The sequence below is a fragment of the Chroicocephalus ridibundus genome, chromosome 19, assembly GCF_963924245.1.
Source record: "Chroicocephalus ridibundus chromosome 19, bChrRid1.1, whole genome shotgun sequence".
In the NCBI taxonomy this organism is placed as follows: domain Eukaryota; kingdom Metazoa; phylum Chordata; class Aves; order Charadriiformes; family Laridae; genus Chroicocephalus; species Chroicocephalus ridibundus.
In genome coordinates, this window is record NC_086302.1 from 1020978 (window position 1) to 1038439 (window position 17462).

Sequence of the window (17462 nt, forward strand, 5' to 3'; positions counted from 1 at the left end):
ATGAAAGCCGGGCCCCGGGGCTCCCTTGGGGCAGCAGCTGGGAACAGCCCATCCGGGGCTGGGCAGGGACCCTTGGCACGGCCCTGGATCCCCGTTTGCTTTGGGAGGAGCAGATCAGAAGCCCCCAGGTGTGGGCAGAAGGGGCCAGACTCCGGCAGCCACAGATCAAAGCCCCGATGGCCGTTTGTCCCTGGTGAAGAAGCCAGTCCCAGCTCCAGTGCCCAGGGCCAACACCTCAAGCAAAGCTCCTCCATCCTCCCTCCATCCTCCCTCCATCCTCCCTCCCTGGTGGCCCTGGAGCGGGGTCCCCACCAGCCCCATCAACCGGGGCTTGGCGAAGGCGCCATCAGCCACAGCGGGTCCAACCCTCTCTTTGTTTCTCCATCTCATCCCCTTCTCTTCCCACGGAGCATGACAGCAGCCGGCGGGCACCGCAGTGGTGGTGCAGGCGAGGGGACGCACGGGGCAGTGTCCCCCTCCACGACGCAGCAGTGGAGGGACCCCGGGGCGTCCCAGTGACCACAGCAATGGGGCCGCCGATGGGCACCACCCCGGCAAAGGCACAGCCCGGGCTCCATCAGCCGGGCAGGAATCACGAACCTCCCAGGGCAAATCCCTCCCCGGAGCCTGGCCAAGGGCATTGTTCCACCAAGGAGCCATTTAGTCCTTAATGAGATGTTTTAATGTCACCCAACCCGAGCGTCGGAGGTGCCCAGTCATCCCTTAACCCCAGCGTGCTGAGGGTATGAACAACCCGCGGCCAGCCCTGCCCGGACAGGACAAAGCCATCACAGAGCCGAACCGCCACCCGGGCCCTCGGCCACCAAAGGCCACATCCATCCCCCCCTTCCCCATCCCATCCATCCCTAGGCTCCCTGGGGAGCAGCGGGGTACGGGGCCAGCCCCGGCACCACCTCAGCCACCGCGGGGGCAGCCCCACATCCCCATCCCTGGGGGAACCCACCACACAACGGGGCGCTGCCTTACCTGCGACCCTGACGACAGCCCTCTCGGCCGGGTCCAGCACCGAATCCTGGCTTTTCCGCTTCCTCTGCTCGTGGAGGGGTAAATTCCAGGGTAGGGTGTCCCCGGGGGGGCAGGGCGAGAGGCTGCCCGAGCGCTCGCTGCGGTACGAGCGCTCGCTCCGGCAGGACCGCTCGCTCCGGCAGGACCGCTCGCTGAGGGTCTCCTCGTCGGAGGACGACATGGCCCAGGGCGCGGGCAGGAGGACGGGCAGGACGTCCCCGCGGGCAGCAGCCTGCAGAAGGAGCAAACAGTGCGTGACACTGGGCCACCGGCCGCGGCTCCCTCCCCGCCACGGGAGCTGGGGGTGATGGAGAAGGGACCGTCCTGCCACAGATATCTCTGCCCTCACGCCTGTGCCCAAACACCCTCTTGGGCAGGTGAATCAGCCCTCCCGGAGCTCCCAAATGCTGCCTCAGTTTCCCCCTTGCTGGTCTGACAGCGTGGACGCCTGGGGACGGGGACGGTGGCACAGCCACCTCTCCACCAGCAAAGCTCACATTGGCATCCCCGGCACCGGCTCATTCCCACAAAGCCAAGTCCAACCTTTTAGGTTCAATTTCTTTGTGCTCGGCACAAGAAGAAGCCATCAGATCGGCTCTGCCCTTTGTACCTGCGGTTTTTTCCCCCTCTCAGAGAGGGAATAGCTTTAAAAATCCTATTAATCGTGGTAGGGGAAAATGGTAGGGCTTTCTGTAGCTGGCAGGGAGTGAGCTGTGCCGCGTACGCACGCTGGGCAAATAAGCACCTTGCATGAGACATATTTAAAATAATTCTCATTGTGTCCTCTAGCTCGACCAGGAAAAACGCACATGAAATGACTGAGACTCTACAACCGATGCGCCGCGGCGGAGGAGCCGCCTCCATCGCGCAGAGCCTTTCCTTATTATCATCATTTAATCAGCAAAACAGGAACAAAGAGACCCAAAAAAACAGTGAAAGAAAGGGAGAAAGGATTCCATGAGTCATTCACCCCCCATTGAAAAGCTGCAAAAAAAATGAATCGAGGCCCAAACCCGGCAGCCCCGATGGCTGCACCGGGGGGCTCAGCCCTCCCCCTGGCTTGGGGGGGGGTGTGGGGCCGAGGGGGGGCTGTGGGTTTTTGGGGGGGGACCTCGGTGCCCGGGGAGAGGCCGGGCCGGGGGCTGCGGGGGCTGGAGGGCGGGTTTGCGGCGCGGGCGGGGGGTGCAGCAGGTGCGGGAGGCAGCGGGGTGCGGGCACGGCTCTGCGCGGGGGCGCGGGGCTGGCCTGGACCCCCCCCGGGTCCTGCCCCCCCCCCGCCCCCGCCCAGGCCGGCGTCCTCCGGTGCCCGCAGCAGCCCCGGCGGCCGCTGCGCCCCTTTCGCGGTCCATCCTCATCCCCACCCGCCGCCTTTCCCCGTTCCATCCCCGTTCCATCCCCGCGCCATCCCCGCGCCGTCCCCGTCTCCTGCCGTTCCCGCTCCATCCCCGGCCCATCCCCGCGCCATCCGCCGCCCTTCCCCGCTCCCTCCCCGCCGCCCGCAGCCCCGGCCCCGCTCACCCCCGGCTGGGCGCGGGCAGGACGCGGCGCTCCCGCTGCCGCTGCCGTTCCCGGTGCCGTTCCCGGTGCCGTTCCCGGTGCCGGCCCCGCCGTGCGCTCCCGGTACGGCCGCTCCCGCCGCCGCGGCGCCTCCCCCGGCCCGGCCCACCGGGGCGGCACGGAGCGGCGGGGGGGTCCCGGCCGCCTCCCGCCCCGCGTAGCTCCGGGCACCGGCCCCGGCGCCCGCCCCCGCGCCAGCCCAACCCGGGACCCTCCGCCCCGGGCACCCCCGGACCGGCCCCGGGCACACACACGCCCCCCCCCGGGCTCCCCCACACCCACCCTGCGCCCCCCCAACCTGCCTGCGCTCCCCAGGGCACCCCAATGCCCATCGCCTCCCTGCCCCCCCCCGCACCCCCAGCCTGCGCAGCCCCCCTGCATCCCCATTGCGCGGGGGGGGGGGCCCAAACCACCCAGCAGCTCCCCACTTTCCCCCCCCGGGCACCCCCTTCTCCCAAGCAATCCCCTCTGCTCCGTCCTCTGGATCCCCCCAAGGCCCAGGGTAATTAGAGCACCCATCGATCGGGGCCAGCAGCCCTGGCGGGAGCACAAGGCTGGGGGGGACACGAGCAGGGCACGGCGGGGGGACACGAGCAGGGACAGGCGTGGAAAGGGCTGCGCTGGGAAAGCCGGGTGCTGCCCAGGGCCTCACCTGCGGGGCAGCCGGGCATCCCAGCCCCGGCCGAGTCAGTCCCAGCAGCAGCCGCGGCGCAGGCAGGGACACCAGCAGCAGCCCGAAGGGGTGGCTGAGCTGCAGGACAGCCCCAGCCGCTCCGCAGGAGTGAAGCAGGATAAACCGCTCCGGCTGATGGCAGATCCAGCCGCCCCGCACCGACGGCGGGACCCAGCGAGCAGCAGTGCCGTGCCACGGCCCCGGGCCAGCGCGGCTGCTCCCACGGCGTCGCGGGCGGCCAGGCCAAGCCCGTCGGCCCAGTCCCCCCGGGGTCTCGGCGCAGCCGGTTGCCCCACGGGAATCTCTCCCCCAGCAGTTTTCAGATCCCATCCCAACACGTCCCTCTGCTTCCCGGCGGCTGTTTCCTCAAGTACCTGCAGTGAGGGGGTGGGACGCAGGGGAGGACACGGCGTGGGGTGTGGTGACACTCTGCTCTTGGACACTTGGGATGTGGCTGTGGCGGAGCACGTGTTGCCCCGCGGCCCTGCCCGCTCACCTCCAGGGACGGGGAGAGCGGAGCGGGAGGAAGCACTCGGCCAAAACCCGCCCGGGTGTGGATGTGCCGGTGGGATGGATGGAGCCCACAGATGCGGCAGCCAAGGCCACGCAGAGACCAGCAGTGGCTGGTAACGAGGGCACGAGCTTCCCAGGACACGGGACCCCCAATAACACTGTGGCCAGGCCGGGCTGGTGCTGGGGCACTGGGGGCAGAATAAAGGTTATACTGGGACACGGCGTCCTGGTGGGTCGGCACCAGCCCCAGCACTGCTTTCTCCTCACTCCCCCCGTGCAGCTCTCGCACCCCCTGAGCGGGCGGGCGGCTCCGTACTGGGCACTGATGGATAAATGTGCTCGAGAGGGGGCTGTGGGTCCCGGCACCACGAGGGACCCCGAATTCCACGAGAGCTGGGGAGTGGGGAGGGCTCGTCCCACCGGAGCCGGTGGCCTCAGACGCGTTGGGAGGAGAAAAGCGCCCGAAGAGCCAGACGCGGCTCGTGCCGTTCCCAAAGCTCCCGGACGGGTTGGGCGGCTCAACCGTGCGGCTTTCGGGTGACGTGTCCCTTTGTCACCCCATGCTCGGTGCCACCGGCCGGGCTCTGACCTCCTCCCTCGCGGTGCCCTCGGAGCAAACCCGGCCGACTGGAGCCATGTCGAGCCCCGGGAGGACCGAGGGCGGCCGGGAGACGGTGCCTGTTCCAGCCTGTGCGGATTTCGCACCCGAAACACCTTTCCAGAAATCCCTGACAGCGCCCGGCGGCGCTGGATTATTCGTGCTGCGAATCTGGGTTAAGATCTTGCGCTGTTTTGCCTACGTGGGGATGGGGAATCGTTATTTCAGGAGGAAGGGGGGAGGTGGCGGATCCTCCCTAAATCGTTTCGTCTCCCCATTCCTGCGCTGTGCAGCAGGGCCGGGGGGACCCGGGGATGCCCAAGGAGGGTGCTGAGACCGCGGCGTCCTGCTCGGCGTCTGTGGGGGCACAGGGAGACGTTTCCCAGGCTGCAACTGCGCCGCTGCAGATCAGCCGACACGCGGCTCTGCCCCAGGAATTGTCCCCTCTCCCTCATTGAAACCTTCGCCCCGGCCCACGGGTGAAACCTGCCTTTTCCCTTGGCTTTTGATAAATTATTCATCTCCCAAGAGCTGTTCATCCCCCCTCTCTGAGTCAGGAAGGAGCTGCAGATGCTGCTGGAGACTCCAGGCAAATCCGGGGCTGCAGGAGGTGGGGGATCACCCCCTCCCCGGACCTCGGCTCCCGCTCCTGGGCGGCTGAGGGTTATAGGAAAATGGGAATGGGAGAGCTGGGGAGAGGGAAGCCATTGGGAAAGCAGCCGAGGAACGATGCCGGATCCTGCCCAGTGGAGACCTCCCATCCACCCCATCCCATCTCACCCCACCCCATCCTATCCACCCCACCCCACCCCACCCCACCCCATCCCATCCCATCCCATCCCATCCCATCCCATCCCATCCCATCCCATCCCATCCTCAGTGCCTCCCACCCAGCTGGGACATGGCTTCGCCCCACACCAAAAAAAGACAACAAAAAAGTGAAATATAAATGATATAAATCTGGATCTACTACCCGCTGGAAATGAACCTTGTTCCGGGCTCCGTGTTGAACTACATTCAGCAGCTGAGGATGCTCCAAATCCCTTTTGCCCGGGGGAACTCGGTCGGGATGATGGGACCCATTTTCCATCGCGGCTGCTCGGCCAGAGCCTCGGCCACGGCCTGCTCCCGCCAGAGCTGGGAGGTGGTTTGGTTTTTTTAAATCTCTCCATGAATTTGATTGTTTTCATCAGGTCTTTGGTTATTTTCTTTATTGGCTGAAATTTCTAACAGAGCTTTTAACTACGACAAATAGATCCGCTGCTCCCAGCCCCTGCTATTCACCGCTCGCCCTTGGCTGTGTTCACATCCATCGCCAGAACAATTAGATTTCGGATGGATCTAAAGAGCCACTCGGGAGGCAGAAGTGTTCGGCTCTATTTCAATATTTCCTCCGACATCTGGACAGCTCGATGAGTCACTCTCGACACCAGCAAGTTGCCAGGTTTTTTTGCTGAGCCCTTTATTTCCCCCCTCCCTCCCTGGAAAAGAAACCCGCTCCCCAAATTTCCATCCTTGGTTGAACCCCCCCCGGGGCTGATTCCAGGGGAGTCGTGGGCTGATGGGGAAATGGCTCCTGGCACCGCAGCCCCAGGCTCTTGGCACTTTCCAGACTGGGGATGTCGGTCCCCGTGTCCCCCACGCCGGCAGCCCCAGCCCCTCCGCCCTCTCCTTCTCCCCAGAGCCCTCACGGACGGTTCTCCGCTGCCGATAAACACTCTGTGGCCAACGGCTCACGCGGCACAGTTCGATTTCTGTCCCCAGCCGTGGCTTTCCCTCTCCGCTCAGCATTTATTCGTTCTGACGGCTGGTGGCTGGCGGCTCCGGCAGCCCCCGGCACCCACAGCCCTCGTGCCAGGAGCCTCCCGGGGCATTTTCACCTGAAACCGTTCACGTTTCTGCCCATTTCTTCCCGCTGCTCTCGCACCTCCCTGGTGTTTCCCTCCGCTGCTGCCTGGGGAGCTCCCCCTCGCCTCCTTTTATAGCCCAAACGCCGTAAATCCACCTGAGTGCCATCGTTATGTCAGTTTTTCTCTGCTGAAACTAATCACCACCAGTTTTCATATTTGAAAGCAAAATCCCTGAGGATTATCAGCCCATTACAACCAGGGAGAGCATCTCCTCAGATCCAGACCCGGATTCCGAGGCTCTCCGACGCCATCCCCCCCCACCAGCGCCTGCCCCTGCCAGGGAGAAAGGTGGCTCCGTCCCACACGCCGGGATGACGACGGCAGCCGTGAATCAGCCCGAGCGGAGGGAACCCATCTGGGCCGTGGTGCTCGATCCATCTGGGCCTGGGGGAAGGGAGAAAGCTCCCGGCAGCGCCCGGGAAGGCGGGATCAGAGGGAGCTGCTGGACAGAAGGTCGACGGGGAGCAGCAGAAATCCCAAAAAGGACAAAACTCTGCTGGGATGGCGCCTGCGAGACCATCGTTGCCAGAGCCCACAGGGAACCGGGGTGAAACGCAGGGAGGTGTTTGTCCCAGTGACCCCGGCACACCGGGACTGCACCGGGGCAGGGCAGAGAGCCCCAGAAAACAAGCTGTGGCTCCTCGTATGCCAGGGGCAGCTCTTCCAGGGCTGAGCAAGCCTCCTCCGGCTGCAGGAGGGATCCATGTGCCCACCGCAGGGTCCGGGCCCCCCCGGAGCTCAAAGTGGCGGTGGCAGCTCCCTCTCTGCAGGGAGCAGAGGGGCCCCAGTCGCCAGAGTTTGGGCTTTCGCTCCTGTCACAGTCCACGTTCGGCGATACTTTAATTTCAACCCCTCCAAATTTCAGGCGTGCGCTATCTAAACACAGCCTGCGCCTCAAACCGGCCGTTCTCCCCCCCCCGGTTAATCATTCACAAGGTGTTTGGAGAGCGAGGGTCTGCCATGGCTGTCCCCTTGCGAGGACAGCTCTCCTCAGCTGGGGACAAGCGCAGAGCTGTGTGTCCGACGTGCTGCTGACCCACGGACACAGGCGATGGCGGGGCAGGAGCCAGAGACCCGCGTCTGCGACAGCTCGGCAAGGGGCAGCGGCCGTCTCTGCCCAGCGGAGGTTACACGGCGTTTATCATCCCAGTGTGGGATTTGTGAGGATCAGGAAACTCATAAGCTCCACCTGCATCAAAGATTAAGCATTAAACCCACAATCACTGGTATTAAAAACATGGATTAAAGCACAGAGCTGCCCCCTCTCTGCTTCCAGGTACTCACCTGCTTTAATGATGTTACAAAACCGTACTGGATTTGGAGGAAAAAAAGAGTTGTTTTAACCAGGTTTTCACCTCATATACCACTACCGCCAGAGGGAACAGCCCACCACGCACCAGTTGCGTGTGCGGGCTGTAAATTAAGATGAAGCGTTGCAACACAAGCTTGGATAGTTGGGGTTTTTTTAACTCTTTTAGGTTATTCCTCTCGTTTCCAGCAGCGACTGCCGCCTGGCAGGCGTGCCCGCAGGTCAGCAGGAGGGACGGGCTGCGAGCACAAAGCCAGAACCCACAGCACCAGCTCTCTCCCGCTCCAGGAACATTTCACCTCCCCAGGGCCACGTCCCCAGCACCACTGCCGTGTTTTAGGGTGTCTCAAAAGCCCCCCCGCTACAGAGCGAGGCCCTCAAGCCACGCTGTACTCGGTGCCATGGTTTCAGCTGGGGTGCAGTTGACTTTCTCGCTAGCAGCCAGCGTGGGGCTGTGTTTTGGACTGGGGATGAAAAGAACATTGATAACGCACCGGTGTTTGCAGTTGTTGCTACGCACTCAAGGCCTTTTTTGCTCCTCACACCACCTGCCAGCGATGGGCTGGGAGGAGCCACAGTGAGGACAGCCGACCCCGACTGACCAGAGGGATATCCCACACCATATGACACGGTGCTCAGTGTACAAAGCTGGGAGAAGGAGCGGATGTTCAGAGTTACAGCATTATTCTTCCCCACGTCACCGCTGGGGCGTGGCTGCAGCCCAGCTGTCCCAGGGATGGCTGAACACCTGCCTGCCGATGGGAAATAGCGAATAAATTCCTCGTTTGGCTTCACTTACATGTGCAGCTTTTGCTTTTCTTATTAAACTGTCTTTATCTCAACCCAGGAATTTTCTCACTTTCACTCCCCTGATTCGCCTCCCCATCCCAACCAGGGGAGGGAGCGAGCAGCTGCATGGTCCTAGCTGCCAGCTGGGGTTAAACCACAACACTCTAAAAAAAAAAAAAGAAAAAAGAAAAAGACAAGACAGAGCCAAACGCTGTTCCGAAGACATTTACTAGCCCAAGCGATGCCTGATGTGGTGGTGCTCCCCTTCAGCAGGGGCAGGGCCCCCACACAGCCCCAATCCCACCACTACAGCGTAACCCAGTTGTGACGTGGGTTTTCTTCCCAGAGGAGTTCCATGTCAATGACTCTGCGGGTGACCAGCGGCCACATCCCCTGCGAATCAAGGCCGCGGCTCCTCTTTGCCCTTGTGGTAGTCAGGCGGTGTGTACTTCCCTTCCTTGATCATCTTGTCCCTCTGCTCGAGGATGGTTCTCAGCCGCATAGCCTGGCAAAGCACAGACGAGAGTCGGGGCAGACACACAACGGGGTGGCGGCAGTCAGGGAAGCACTTAGGTAGTCCCCAGCACCCCCAGAAGCCACATGCACGTGGCGCCTGCACTAACCCCTGCCCTCAGGGCTCCTCACATACCCAAAGTGCAGATTCACACCTTCTGCCAAAGACTTTGGGGCTGTTGCAACACATTTTACTATTGATAATAACTGGGTTTTCAGGCCACAGCTGACCAGGCAGTATTTTCTTCCATCACTGCAGCAGCTGAGGACTGATTGTAGATGCTGCTGGAGAGGAGGAGGGTGGTGGCCACGCAGGCACAGAGGGACTGCAGAGGACAGAGCCCTGCTGCCACCACAGCCCCCCTTCGGGAAGGGGCTGCTGCAGGGCCAGGCCCCGCACCCGCACCGGGTAAGGCACTAAGGCACGCTGCCTGCCCAGAGGTGGTGCCCGATGGCCCCAGGCACCACCAAAGCAGGCCGACTGACGGCCAGGAACACCCCTGGCAGCCCTCCCCCCACCAACCCAGCCCGGGCCGCAGCCCCAGACCTCCTCAAGCGCTTGGTCTGGACCGGCAGCGCCCTCAACCCAGCCTGGCCCAGCGCCTCCCGTGTCCCCAGCCGGGCCCTGGTGCCCCAGTACCCCGCCTCCAGCTTGGTCCGGGCCCCCCAGACCGCCTGCACCCCGCGGCGGCGCTCACCAGCTTGGTGCGGTGCATGCACTCCATGAAATCCTCGTACTCGGGCTGGCACTCGCGGCGGGCGCGGGTCTGTCCCAGGCCGTGCCCGCACTCCACCCACTCCCGCTCGAAGGCGTGACAGGCCCCGGCCTTGCCATAGGGCTGCGCCGTGCTCTGCCGCAGCAGCCACCGGTCCACATCGATGCCCAGCTGCCGCTGCAGCTCCCAGAACGGCATGGCTCCGCGCCTGTCGCGACACCGACACGCCCCGGGAGCAGCCCCTCCCTCACGGACCCGCAACCGCCGCCGTCCTTCACGGGCCTTTCACGACGCCGCCCGCCGTCGAGCGCAACCGCAGCCGCGACACCCACATCGCGCTTTACGGCCGGGCGGCTGCGGCGGAGCAGAGAGACGAGCGGCACGAGCGGCCTCTCCCGCTGCAGCGCCCCCTGGCGGGACGGAGGGGAGGTCGCCTGCCGCGCCCCAGCGCCCCCTGCCGGCCGCTGTGGCAGCCTCTGGGGCGCTCCCAGCGTCCTCCCAGTGCCCCCACCGCAGTGCCCTTGTGCTCCCCAGTCTGTCCCCAGTGTCCCATTGCCCCCAGCGCACCCCACTCTGGTGCCTGAGGGTCCTCCCAGTTGCCCCGGTTCCCGGTTTTCAGGCTCTCGCAGTGTCCCCGTTCTTCGGGTTCATGGTCTCCGGGTCCCCGTCTCCCCCCACCGCAGCACTGACCTGTGCAGGAACCCCCCAGGGGCAGGGCACTTCGTTAGGGCTGAGGAGAGCTCGGGCACCAGTCCTCCCAGTGACACCCACATCCCAGAGCCCACCCCCCTATTTCCATACCCCCCCCAAAATCCCAGGTGTCCCTCCGGATGCCTGAACAGCATCCAAGCTTTGGGTGAATGGCCCCACTTTCCCTAACGAGCAAAGCCTCATTACGCAGCTGCTGATGGCAGACGGATGCTCCGGCACCGGGCTGGGAGGAAGAGCTGGGGGCTTCCTCCCACGGAGCCCCCCCAGTGGTGCCGGACACCCCTTTATTACCATGAATCTTAAAAAAAACAGAACCCAAACCTGCTCGGCGCCACCCACCCCCCGTCAGTGGGCACAGGACACCCCACGGGCAGGAGGAACGGGATTTATGGCACATATTTCCCAGTCCTCGCCGCGGGCCCCACCCTGGGAGAGCGCAGTGGGGTGACCCCCCCGGTACCGGCACTGCTCAGATGATGCCAGCAGGAGCGAAGACCGGGGGGACACAGAGCGCCTCCGCCATCTCCCAGCCGCAGGACAGTGGGGCACAGACGCTCTCCCGGTCGTCTTCTGTTGGCAGCGGCTTTCCCTGGAAGAGCTGGACGGTTTTCCTGGAAAGGGGGAGACACACGAGGGGGAGCAAAGGGGAACAGCCCCTCCCAGAATGCCATGGGATGGGCCCTGGGAAGGGGGAACTCCGGGGGTCTCACATCCCCCAGAGCAACAGCCGGAACCGAGCTGCCTGTGAAAAGCCACTTTCCCAGTGAAAACCTGGCTCAAGTTTAAAAAAAAATCTAAGTTTTGCCCCGAGGCCAGGTTTTTACCCTAAATCCCAGGTTCTGGGACTCAGATTTGACCCGTTCCCTTGGGCAAAGAGCCCAGCTGCAGGGAAAGCCAACATCTCCCACGGGATCCAGCCCTGCCCCTCGCCCTGCTCGCGCAGGACCCTCTCTTACCAGGCCAGGCGGGACATGGCATAGGTGACGTGTGGCTGGGGACCCCCCCCTGGCGGGGCGGAGGTTGCGATGGTGTAGGCACCCATGTTCTCAAAAATCAGCCAGTCCCCAACCTGCAGCTGGGGCAGGTCCAGGCCGTCGGCAATGTGGTCCTCGGGGTGTCCTGGGGGTCCCCGGAGGCTGGTGCTGAGTGAGGGGGGCTCTGGGCAGGGTGTCTGCGGGGAAGAGACGGAGCGGCCGCAGGGGATGAGGGTGCAGTAGTGCCACAGTGACCTGCCCCATCTCCATCCATCCCGAATCACAGAGTCATGGAATGGTTTGGGTGGGAAGGGACCTTAAAGCCCACCCAGTGGCACCCCCTGCCCTGGGCAGGGACACCTCCCACCAGCCCAGGTTGCTCCAAGCCCCGGCCAACCTGGCCTTGAACCCCTCCAGGGATGGGGCAGCCACAGCTTCTCTGGGCACCCTGGGCCAGGGGCTCACCACCCTCAGCCCGACGCTGAAGTCCGACCCCAGGAGGCCACAGAGTCTGGCTACAGCCCTCCTGGTACCCCACCATGGCCTCTTCCCCACAGCCCCCGCTCGCCTCCGGCTCGGAGCGTGGGGCAGCCATGGTGCAAGGGAGGGTAGGGCTGGGTGAGGTGATGGGACACAAGGTGAGGGACCTGCTGGGGTCTCCTCAAGCCTGGCCAGACCCTCACCTTGTGCAGCTGAGGTCTGGGGCAGGGGCTGTCGAACAAGAGGCAGCTGAAGGTGCCGTAGATGCCGTCGCTGAGGTGATACACGAGGCTCCTCTTGCTGTCAGGTTCTTCCTCTGGGGGGGAGCAAGGAGAGGTCTCAGGGGCTTGGGCACATGGAGAGGCCCATCCCACTGTCCCACCTACCATCAGAGCCAGGCTGCTCAGTGGGAACCTCTTCCATGGCAGTGACGCTGGCAGCGAAGGTGAAGGCGGAGGTGACGTAGTATCGCCCGGGTCTCGCAACGATCTCCACCCCGCAGCCGTCTGGGAAATACAAGTCCAAGGCAGAGTTTATCACGGCAGCCATCTGGATGGGAAGAAGATGTTCCCCCTTGGTTACTCGGTCCCTCTGCAGGGAGCCAGACCCAGGGAGACCCCCCAGCCTTACTCTCTGTCTTATGAGTGCAGGCGTTGGGAGCTGCGTACCTCTTCGAACCGGGCTCTGGTGTCCTCAGTGCCAGGGAATCCCCCTCCGATGTCCAGGAGGTGCATCCGGTAGCCCAGCTCTTTGCCCATCTCAAAGGCCAGCTGCGCCGCAGCCACAGACTGAGCGAAGGTCTGGGGCTCCAGACCGCGGCTCCCAAGGTGAAAGCTGAGGGCACAGTCCCCGTTTCAGCAGGGCTCACCCGTCCCCAGACAGGAGCGAGGGGACATGGCGCTGGGATTGTCACTCACTGGGGGCAGCTCTGCGCTTCCCACACACCCTCCCAAGCCACACTGCCTGGCCAGCCCCACAGAGCCCCACAGACCCTCTCTGAGGGCCAAACCTGCCCCAAATTTGTCCCAACAAGGGTCAACCTCCCAATGTTGCTCCCAGCCAGAGCAGCCGGTGGCTCCGTGGACCCCTGCATTGTTCCGGCAAGTCAAAGCTCCATGTAGCCCGGTCTAACATGGGCTGAGCACCCCTATGGAAAAAGGACCATGTGCTGTACCTGATGCCAACAACCTCCACAGCCTGCTCCTTCGCTGTCTCTAGCAGGTGCCGGCAGGACTTGAGTGTGGTCCCAAACATCATGCTCGGATGGGCAGAAGGGCTGGAGTCAGCAGCAACGCCCAACAACATCCTGCAGAGCAAAGCCACACTGTGTTGGGGCATTTTTGGGCCCTCTGTCACCCCACAGCCACCTCCCCACCTCCTGCTCCAGCCCCCCATTCCAGCAATGCTGCCAGACACCTCCCTGGCACGAGGGTGGCTCCTGGCCACCTTGCTCAGCTCCACCTCATTGTCGAAGGTCATCAGCTGCACACCGTGGCTGGCTGCGTATTTGATGTGGGCAACCTGCTTGCAGGGGCTGCTGTAGAAGATCTTGTCAGCTGGGACTCCGATGCTTTGAACCCGTGCGATCTCTGCCTGCAGGGAAACGGCACGCATGGCAGCAGGTCCCCAGGACCTGGCCACCACCGGCCCTGGGCCTCGGCCAGCTTGCAGCATTGCGAAGGGCAAACCACCAGCATTGCAGCCTGGGCTTTTCCAGGGAAAATCCGCAAGAGCTCAAAGGGATCACAGCGGACTTTGTCCTGGCAGGGGCAGGTTGCGGCAAGATATTTATAAGCGGCATGAGACCAGGAGGGGAGAAAACAAGTGGGTTTAGCAGGCACGTTTGGTGCACGTGTCCTCTGTGAGCCCCAGTGAGGGTGACAGCAGCAGTGCTGGTCTGAGCTGTCACGACTCTTTGCACTTTCTCCTCCCAGTAACATGTCCTATTTAATTACCTACAAGTAAGTAGCTTAACTTTGGATCTTCCCTGGGAATCTGGCTGTGAGCAAATGAGAAGCAGGAGGGAGCAGGGAGCTTAAAGCTCGGACTGAAAGCCACTGAGAGTTGGACAGCTGTGGCAGTGGCACCCCAGGGCTGTGCCTTGCCACCAGCCAAGCCTGCCAGCCAGGACACCAGTTCCAGGGACAGGAATGTGGGCCAAAGTGAACAAGCCTGAGCCACCAGAGGATGGGGATTTCTGGGCTGTGTCGGGAGGGTTTTGACAGCAGAGGGAGACTCCTGCCCCTGTAAATATCATCTAGTGAGTGGAAACTTAGGAAAGGAGTGTGAGCACTGACACTGTCCAGTAAATGCCCAAAGGATGCTCATCCCGAGTTGTCCTCCCATGACCCTACCTTGTTGGTACAGGCAAAGCCAGCCCCCAGCTCAGCCAGCAGCCGGATCACTCCTTCACTGCCGTTGCACTTAACTGGGAAGTAGGGTTTGACACGGGGCAGGGCCTTCAGGAAACACAGGTGCTTCTTCACAATGTCTCCAAGGTCTGCCATGAAGAAGGCTTGCTGGTCGCTCTAGGAGAAAGCTGGAGTGAGCAGCCATCGCCTCTCCGCGACCACCTCTGCCAAGGGGGTGCTGGCTGCCGGGGAGCAGCAGAGCCGCCAGGCCTTACCTCCTGGCACAGCTCCACGAGGAGGTTCTCCAGGAGGTCTCTGGTGGTGAAGCCCTCCTCCACCATCATGAAGTTGGATTCGTCCAAGTACCGATTCATGGTGAAGGTGTGATAACACTAGTTTAAAGCCTCCTCGAGTAGGGTAAAGCCTCCTTCTAAGTATGCAACACACACTGGAAAAAGAAAGGGAATATTTGAGGCAAGGCCCAGAAGCTCCACCAGTGTACACCACCCAGCCTGCACCCCGAGGTGCTCCCCATCCCTCCCATGGGCTGTACATGGCAGCACTGCCCTGGGTAGAGCTCTCCGCTGCTCTCCTCCAAACCAGCGCCTCAGCTGAGAGCCCTACTGTGGGTGAAAGCACCCTCTCCAGGGGGAGGAGACACCTTTCTCTGCAGCTCAGAGCTTTGTTTTGGTGCACAGCAGCCCTGTCTTCTTCAGCAGCAGTTCAGGCACCAACACAGTTAACAACAAAGCCAAGTTCACTGCAAAGCAGTTGGCCTATATACGCCAGAACATGTCCCTTCATGCTCTGGCATGTAGCTAGATCTGCCGTACGCTGCACAGCGTGAAGTTCCCTTGTGGTTTTCAAACAGCTGAAGTCTCACAGACCCACCTTCCCAGGCGCACAAGCCCCATGAAATGGGAGGCATCTTTAAAGAGCACAGCACAGGACACCCACTGATGCCGGCCGACCTGGGGATGATCTGGATCCGTGCTGTGGTTCCAGTTTCACATCTCTTCCGTGACACAGGGTGTGGAACAAGGGGACAAGTTAAGCTGTGCGGTGTTTCCTGGCTTGCACACTTAGCGGACCTTTAGCTTTAACAACCTCCTCCCCTGGTTCCAGCCCGTCCCATAACCCAAGGAGCTGAAAACGTAGCACAAGCTCGCAGGAAACATTTCCACTCCAATAACTCAGGTCTAGCTCCAGGGCTTTTACAGGAACAGGGTCCCTCTGATCTGAAGCGAGCGAGAGACAGAGGTTTCATTTCTCAGGGCTGCACACCAGCTCCTCCTCTGCAGAGACCTACTCGTGACATTTCTGATGGGCACTAGGAGAAAGACCACACTGACCCCAGAGCGGCAGGGTGTTGTAATGCATTGAGCAAGCACCAACAGCAAACTCCAGTGATGGGGAATGGGGAGAAAAACTGCGCTCTGAAGCTCTCAGAGCTTCATACTCAGGAAAGGAGAGAAATTCATCCAGCCTTACCCTTCACTCCCCAAAGACATCACCAACCAGCACGCAGCCCACCCTGGTTGGGCACAGAAAGGATGAGCAATGAAGTGGGTCATTCCTGCCAGCCCTGGGCATCCCCTCCTTACCAAGGTGCAACTCCTCGCTCCTGGGTGACTAGGCGTGCTGCCAGGGGGGTCCCCCGAGGAACGCTGAGCTCCCGCAGCACCCCGAGGTGTAGCTGTTGCCGGGGGTCCGAGGTCTCTGGGGAGAGGCAGTGCAAGGGGTTAGCGAGGGAGAGGGGCACTGACGACAGGATGCCCTCCACCCACCATTCCCCAAACTCAGCATCTACAGGCATCCTCACTGTGCCAGGCAAGCCAGCTTGCCCAGCAGCCCTGCGCAGCCCCCCCTCCTCATTACCTTAGAAATCATTTAAACAGATTATGCCCATGGGTCTCCCAGGAGAATGAACTGGCCCCAGCGGCGGCTGTTCCTCCTGCCCCGGTTCCCTGCCTGCCCCAGCCCCTGGCCCAGCTACCCCTGCAGAGGAGGGAGGGGGCTCTGCACCCCTTGTATCCCAGCGCCCCCCTCCCTGCTCTGCCTCACGACCGTGGCCATAGCAACAAACCCAGCCACCCCATTGGCTGAGCTGCCTCCGAGCATCCTTCATCCCCTTCGGGGAATCTCCCCCGCCTTGCCCACCCCCTCCCAGGGCTGGGGATACCCCCAGCAGACACCCTGGGTTCTCACCGAGTCCCCGCCGCACCGGAGCACTGCTGGAGCACTGCCAGCCTGCCTGCAGCCCGGCCCTGGTGCAAGAGCGCGCGTGGCCGCGTGTGCATCGAGTGCGCAGGGACCCTCGGGGGGAAGAGAGCCAAAAATACCTCTGAAATACTGCTGCCAGGGAAACGAGGCTTCCTGCAGATTAAAGGCTGAGCAGCGCCTGTTTGGCTGGGACACTGGCAGTGGGAGGTAGTCGGGAAGACGTCAGGGACTGATTCTGCCCTTGTTGTGCTGCTGCCAGTTTCACTGGGCTCCCCGGCAGCAGATCCAGCTCTGCCATACATGCAGATGCCCCGTCTGGTCAATCAGTCCTGTCTTTGCCTGCATCTGTGCACTTTGAAACACTTCCACTGCTCCATCCCATAAACACCACAGGCTGAGCAGGGGATTTTTTTTCTTCTTCTGGTTAATTTGCAGTTCCCTCTCTGGTGTTACTGAGGAGATAATGTTCTGTGCGTGGAGGGGCTGCTGTCCCACTGAGGAGGTGAGAGGGTACCGACTTTTCCTGGGTTCTGACATTTAACCCTGTGGTCTTGGCTTTGCCACGGACTCTCCTTGCAACCAGGGCCAAGGAAGCACCTGCCTCCTCTGAGATCCTGGCCTGTTTTCCCAGTGCTCTGACCCAGCACCCAGGCCTGGACTGTGCCGTGCAGGAACGGGGGAAGGAGGGCAGAGGGGTACCAGCTCTCAGCAGCGCGGTCACTCACTTCTGGATGTGCCCAGCAGCGCTGCGATGCACAGCCCATGCAGCGCAGTGCGGGGAACCCATCCCACGCAAAGGCCAGTGGCCCACGCAGCGCCGGGGGCAAGCACTGCCCCTTCCCTGGAGGGGTTCAAGGCCAGGCTGGACGGGGCTTAGAACAACCTGGGCTGGTGGGAGGTGTCCCTGCCCAGGGCAGGGGGGTGGGACTGGATGACCCTTAAGGTCCCTGTCTGCCTCTATCTCTTTTTAACCCCAAATCTCCGTCTTTTTCCAACCCAAACCCTCTGTGACTCCGCGGCTCGGCGCGGGCAGGGCGCGCTTTCATTCGCGTGGCCCCGCCCACTCCGCGAGGACCCCGCCCTAGCCGTGAAGCCCCGCCCACAGGTCGCGCGGCGCCG

General features: G+C 62.5%; 3 protein-coding genes across 7 annotated transcripts in view; all 3 read right to left on the reverse strand.

Moving 5' to 3' along the window:
• MACF1 (microtubule actin crosslinking factor 1) overlaps positions 1 to 2665 on the reverse strand; it is a 148819-nt gene extending 146154 nt beyond the window's left edge. For all 5 annotated transcript variants that reach the window (XM_063356213.1, XM_063356212.1, XM_063356214.1 and 2 more), the window contains exons 1-2: positions 2545 to 2665; positions 988 to 1258 (exon numbers count right to left, since the gene is read on the reverse strand). In XM_063356213.1, the coding sequence (XP_063212283.1) occupies positions 988 to 1207 (220 nt within the window). In that variant the 5' untranslated portion in view covers positions 1208 to 1258; positions 2545 to 2665. The remainder of the gene's footprint in view (positions 1 to 987; positions 1259 to 2544) is intronic.
• Positions 2666 to 8584: 5919 nt separating this feature from the next.
• Positions 8585 to 9929, reverse strand: NDUFS5 (NADH:ubiquinone oxidoreductase subunit S5). Its single transcript, XM_063356133.1, has 2 exons — positions 9587 to 9929; positions 8585 to 8880 (listed from the first exon to the last, which is right to left on the reverse strand). The coding sequence occupies exons 1-2, from the start codon at positions 9800 to 9802 to the stop codon at positions 8776 to 8778; spliced, it is 321 nt and encodes a 106-aa protein (XP_063212203.1). The 5' UTR covers positions 9803 to 9929; the 3' UTR covers positions 8585 to 8775.
• Positions 9930 to 10423: 494 nt separating this feature from the next.
• AZIN2 (antizyme inhibitor 2) lies at positions 10424 to 16144 on the reverse strand. Its single transcript, XM_063356043.1, has 10 exons — positions 15999 to 16144; positions 15725 to 15839; positions 14396 to 14568; positions 14124 to 14297; positions 12944 to 13362; positions 12438 to 12603; positions 12156 to 12318; positions 11973 to 12085; positions 11272 to 11486; positions 10424 to 10926 (listed from the first exon to the last, which is right to left on the reverse strand). The coding sequence occupies exons 3-10, from the start codon at positions 14492 to 14494 to the stop codon at positions 10785 to 10787; spliced, it is 1491 nt and encodes a 496-aa protein (XP_063212113.1). The 5' UTR covers positions 14495 to 14568; positions 15725 to 15839; positions 15999 to 16144; the 3' UTR covers positions 10424 to 10784.
• Positions 16145 to 17462: the final 1318 nt, after the last annotated feature.

Coding starts and splice junctions, on each gene's coding strand:
- NDUFS5 (XM_063356133.1), bottom strand. CDS start 9,802: ATGCCGTTCTGGGAGCTGCAGCGGCAGCTGGGCATCGATGTGGACCGG. Junction 8,881..9,586: donor GCATGCACCGCACCAAGCTG/GTGAGCGCCGCC, acceptor GTGCTTTGCCAG/GCTATGCGGCTGAGAACCAT.
- AZIN2 (XM_063356043.1), bottom strand. CDS start 14,494: ATGAATCGGTACTTGGACGAATCCAACTTCATGATGGTGGAGGAGGGC. Junction 12,086..12,155: donor TGAGCAGCCTGGCTCTGATG/GTAGGTGGGACA, acceptor GCTCCCCCCCAG/AGGAAGAACCTGACAGCAAG. Junction 10,927..11,271: donor GCCATGTCCCGCCTGGCCTG/GTAAGAGAGGGT, acceptor CCCCCTTTCCAG/GAAAACCGTCCAGCTCTTCC.